At 35.9% G+C, this 4447-nt stretch overlaps 1 protein-coding gene across 1 annotated transcript; it reads left to right on the top strand.

Moving 5' to 3' along the window:
• Positions 1-1411: 1411 nt before the first annotated feature.
• On the top strand, positions 1412-2296 carry LOC118485750. Its single transcript, XM_035982183.1, has one exon. It carries the CDS (start codon positions 1412-1414, stop codon positions 2294-2296), a length of 885 nt encoding a protein of 294 aa, XP_035838076.1.
• Positions 2297-4447: the final 2151 nt, after the last annotated feature.

Consider the following 4447-nt stretch of genomic DNA (forward strand, 5'->3'; position numbering starts at 1 on the left):
CACCAAGAATGATACGGAAAAGAATGTAGCTGTAGATGAGATAAAAGCATACCTTGATTGTAGATATATCTCTGCTTGTGAAGCTGCTTGGAGAATATTCATGTATGATATACATTATAGATATCCCAGCTGTTGAAGTATTACCTTTTCATTGTGAAGATGGTCAGAGTATTGTGTGTAACAATCATGATAATTTGTGTGATATTGTTACTAGTCCAACTGTGAAAATGACAATGTTTACAGAGTGGATGAATTGTAATAAAGTCGATAAATTTTCCAGGACATTGAGGTATGTTCAGTTTTCGGGATATTATGTATGGAATGCTAAAAATCACAAATGGGATCGAAGAAAGCATCCGTATGGATCAATTGGAAGGATATGGAATCGAAGAAAGCATCCGTATGGATCAATTGGAAGGATACATTATGTCCCACCATCACTTGGTGATTGTTATTACCTAAGGATTTTACTGAATCATATTAAGGGACCAACCTGTTTTGAAGATATAAAAACAGTTGATGGGCAGGTTTTTCAAACATTTAAAGATGCATGTTTTGCACGGGGGCTGTTGGATGATGATAAAGAATACGTTAATGCTGTCAAAGAAGCTAGCACATGGTCAACCGGAGATTTCTTGAGGACCTTTTTTGTAATGTTGTTGCTGTCAAATTCGATATCTCGTCCTGGTGTGTTTTGGTCGGAAACAAAGTCCCTGTTATGTGAAGATATTCTGTATCAGCAACGAAAGATAACTGGTATTGCAGGTAATGTGATTATTTTATTAAAGTTATATACAACTACATTAAAATATGTAATAGCTCTGTTATTGGGAAAAAACTAATACTTTTTTCAACATTTGTTTTAGATTTGGATCTTCAACAAGAAGAACTTGAAAATATCTGTCTATCTGAAATTGAAAAGTTGCTACTTACCAATGGAAGTACAGTGAGAAATTTTGACGATATGCCAAGTGTTCCGGACAATTATGTTTCATCGTCGAACAATCGATTGATAATGAAAGAATTATCGTATGACAGACTAGCCCTTCAAAGGGAACATGATGGTTATGTAAAGTGTTTAACTGCCGAACAGGAAAGGATATATAAAATTGTTATGGAAGTGATTGAAAAAGGTGATGGAGGTGTGTTTTTTGTATATGGTTATGGTGGAACTGGAAAGACGTTTCTTTGGAAGACATTCTCAGCTGCATTACAATAAAAAGGTGAAGTTGTATTGAATGTTACATCCAGTGGAATTGCTTCACTTTTGCTGGATGGTGGTAGAACTGCTCATTCAAGGTTTGTAATTCCAATCAACATTAATGAGAATTTAATATGTTCGATAGAGCCTAATACCGAGTTAGGTGATTTAATTAAAAGAGCAACATTGATTATTTGGGATGAAGCACCTATGACTCACAAGCATTGTTTCGAGGCTCTTGATAGAACAATGAGAGACATATCACGTTCCAGTCAACTGAACATGCAATCCAAGCCGTTTGGGGGGAAGGTAATTCTATTTGGTGGTGATTTTAGACAAATTCTTCCGGTCATCCCTAAAGGTACCAGAACAATGATAGTCAATGCTTCTTTGAATTCTTCTTATATATGGCGCCACTATCAAGTACTAAAGGTAACTGAGAATATGAGATTAAGAGTTGGTTGTCAGGAAGCAGATTTGAAAGAAATAAAGGAATTTGGAGAATGGATTTTAAAGCTCGGTGATGGTCTGCTTGGTGAAGAAAATGATGGTGAGATTGATATTGAAGTACCAGATGATTTACTTATTCATGACCAAATCAATCCTATTTCTGCTCTCATTTCATTTATATATCCGAACATGAATAAGTTTTTGTGGGATTTAACGTATTTCCAACAAAGAGCGATTCTTGCTCCAACTAATGAAGTAGTAGATTCAATAAATAAAGAGTTGTTAGAGAGTCTGCCTGGTGAAGAAAAGGTTTATTTAAGTTCAGATAGTTTATGCCAATCGGAGGAAGAATCAGAGCTCAATATGGCATTGTTTCCTCCTGATGTGTTAAACAATCTCCGTTTATCTGGTTTACCTAACCATAAATTAGTACTGAAACTTGATGCTCCAGTGATGTTACTCAGAAACATTGATCAGGCAAATGGATTGTGTAATGGTACACGTTTACAAGTCATGAAGCTCAGAAAAGTTGTGATTGAAGCAAAAATTATCACAGGGACTAATATAGGTCATCATACTTTGATTTCAAGACTGAAGATGACACCTTCTGATAAAAGAATACCAGTGAAGATTTCTCAAAAATAATTCCCACTTTCACTGTGTTTTGCTATGACAATAAATAAAAGTCAAGGACAATCATTGGAGCGTGTTGGTTTATATCTTCCACGTCCAGTGTTTAGTCATGGCCAGCTCTAAGTTGCTGTATCTAGAGTAAAAAGTAGGAAGGGTTGAAAATTTTGATTTGTGGTAAAGAGAAACGAGTCTGTACAACCACTACTAATGTGGTTTACAAAGAAGTTTTACAAATCTATGATGATACTAAACATCTGTCAACCTGGAAACGTCTGTTGGGTATAATGGAGGAACTGTTGTTAGGAAATGTTTGTTGGAAAGCAATACAACTTTTTGAAAGCATCTGATACTTGCTCTGCATTAAGCCTATCCTGAGAACACATGTTGTTAATAAGATTATTCTCTTAACATCTGTTTACTAACCTTTGTAATTTCTGTTGACTGACCTTTTTAACATGGGTTGACTAACATCTGATAGTTACTATCTGTCCATCTGGCAAGCTCTGTTGGAGATAATGGATGACAGTTCTTAGTAAAGTCTGTTGGAAAGCATCATAAGTTTTTAACAGTTAATAGACAACAGTGGTTTCCTATCAACATAATGGAATTGTTGTTGAATAAACCTATTGATCATTAATTTATATCAATTTTGTAAGTCTGCAATAATTATTTTTTTACTCTCTGTCAATATGTGTTATGCATGGTTTTCTAAGAAACGACCCGTGTTTGCACATGGGTCTTACCGCTAGTACTATATAATAAAAGAAACCACTTTGGGGACACATGTCGCTTTATGAGGTGGCCTCAATTAAAATTTGTAGAACAGATTTTGATGATAAAGATAAAGATAAGTGATAACCATATATTAATTATTAAAATTAAAAGATTTTGATGATAATTGTTGGTGCATCCGTCTGTCGCCTGCGTCTTGTATCGAGTCTTACATTGTTTAGGATTGAACAGGGCATGAAATTCAAGAAACTTGTATTAGAAGTGATTTCGCCCCAAATGACAAGATGTCATTTGGAGCGAAGCCCTATTATGTTGATTTCGCCCGAAACAGTCTAAATGATGATTTCGCTTGTAAATGTAGTGTCATGATTTCGCTCCTGGTGACATGGTTTATTGGGGCGAAATCAGAACCACTATATATAGTGGTATTTGGAGCGAAATCAAAAACATAGTTCTAGGTGTTGTCTTCCGGTGAGCCACGAAGTGCTGCCGAAGTGTTGTCAGAGCTTGTAATTGCTACAGTGTTCAATAATACAACAGTTTAAAGTGAATCCAGCTGAAATTGCACCAAGACATTAGTTTCCGCCTCTTGTTTTGGATAGGAATTCTTCTGATCGACTCAATCAGGGCCGAGAACGATCCTACAAGTGGTATCAGAGCTCAGGAGGAAGAGTTCTTGCCATTTCAGCTGCATATTCTGATTTTCTACACCTTCTTTCTAAATTTTGAAAATTTTTCTCGGTAAAATCAGCTCAATTTCACACACAACACTCTTAATCATGTATTAATATACCCTTGAAATTTTCATAGCTAAAATCGAATTAAAAACTTGAATTTTAAGGGTTTCGCTTGAAGTTGTTCGTGCACATGATGATGTCCGCAGCTATTTGGACGTGATTTCACTCGAAATCATAGTATACACTTGATTTCGCTCCATAGTTTCAAGTAATTTCTCTCCTGTTGACCTCCAAGTTTGATTTCGCTCCAAGCAAAACTGTGATTTCGCTCCAGCTGATCATTGGTTTAATTTCGCTCCAAAGTTCATACCTGATTTCGCTCCTGTTGAATCTTGGGATTTCGCTCGAACAATATTTGGTTAATTTCGCTCCAAACCTGATTTCGTCTGAAACTTGGAATTTTTGAACTTTTGGACAATTGAACAATGGACAACGAATTCTATAATGCCTTTGCTAGTCCGATTACAATCACTCAGAATGCATTACTTGAAAATGAAACCAGGACTTCACAGAAACCGCCTAAACTCATGGATATTGATGATTACAATGCATGGTCTGAACGGTTTGGAAATTGGGTTGAAGCTTATCACTTAGATGCATGGGAACACACTGAAGAACCATATGTTAGACCCACAACAAATGGTGTGCAGCAAACAATTAGAGAAATGAGTACTGAAGAGAAAAAGAAATATAG

Source organism: Helianthus annuus, chromosome 13 (assembly GCF_002127325.2).
Source record: "Helianthus annuus cultivar XRQ/B chromosome 13, HanXRQr2.0-SUNRISE, whole genome shotgun sequence".
Lineage (NCBI taxonomy): Eukaryota > Viridiplantae > Streptophyta > Magnoliopsida > Asterales > Asteraceae > Helianthus > Helianthus annuus.

What these genes read in the sequence shown, in the direction of transcription:
- LOC118485750 (XM_035982183.1), top strand. Translation starts at nt 1,412, where the DNA reads ATGACTCACAAGCATTGTTTCGAGGCTCTTGATAGAACAATGAGAGAC.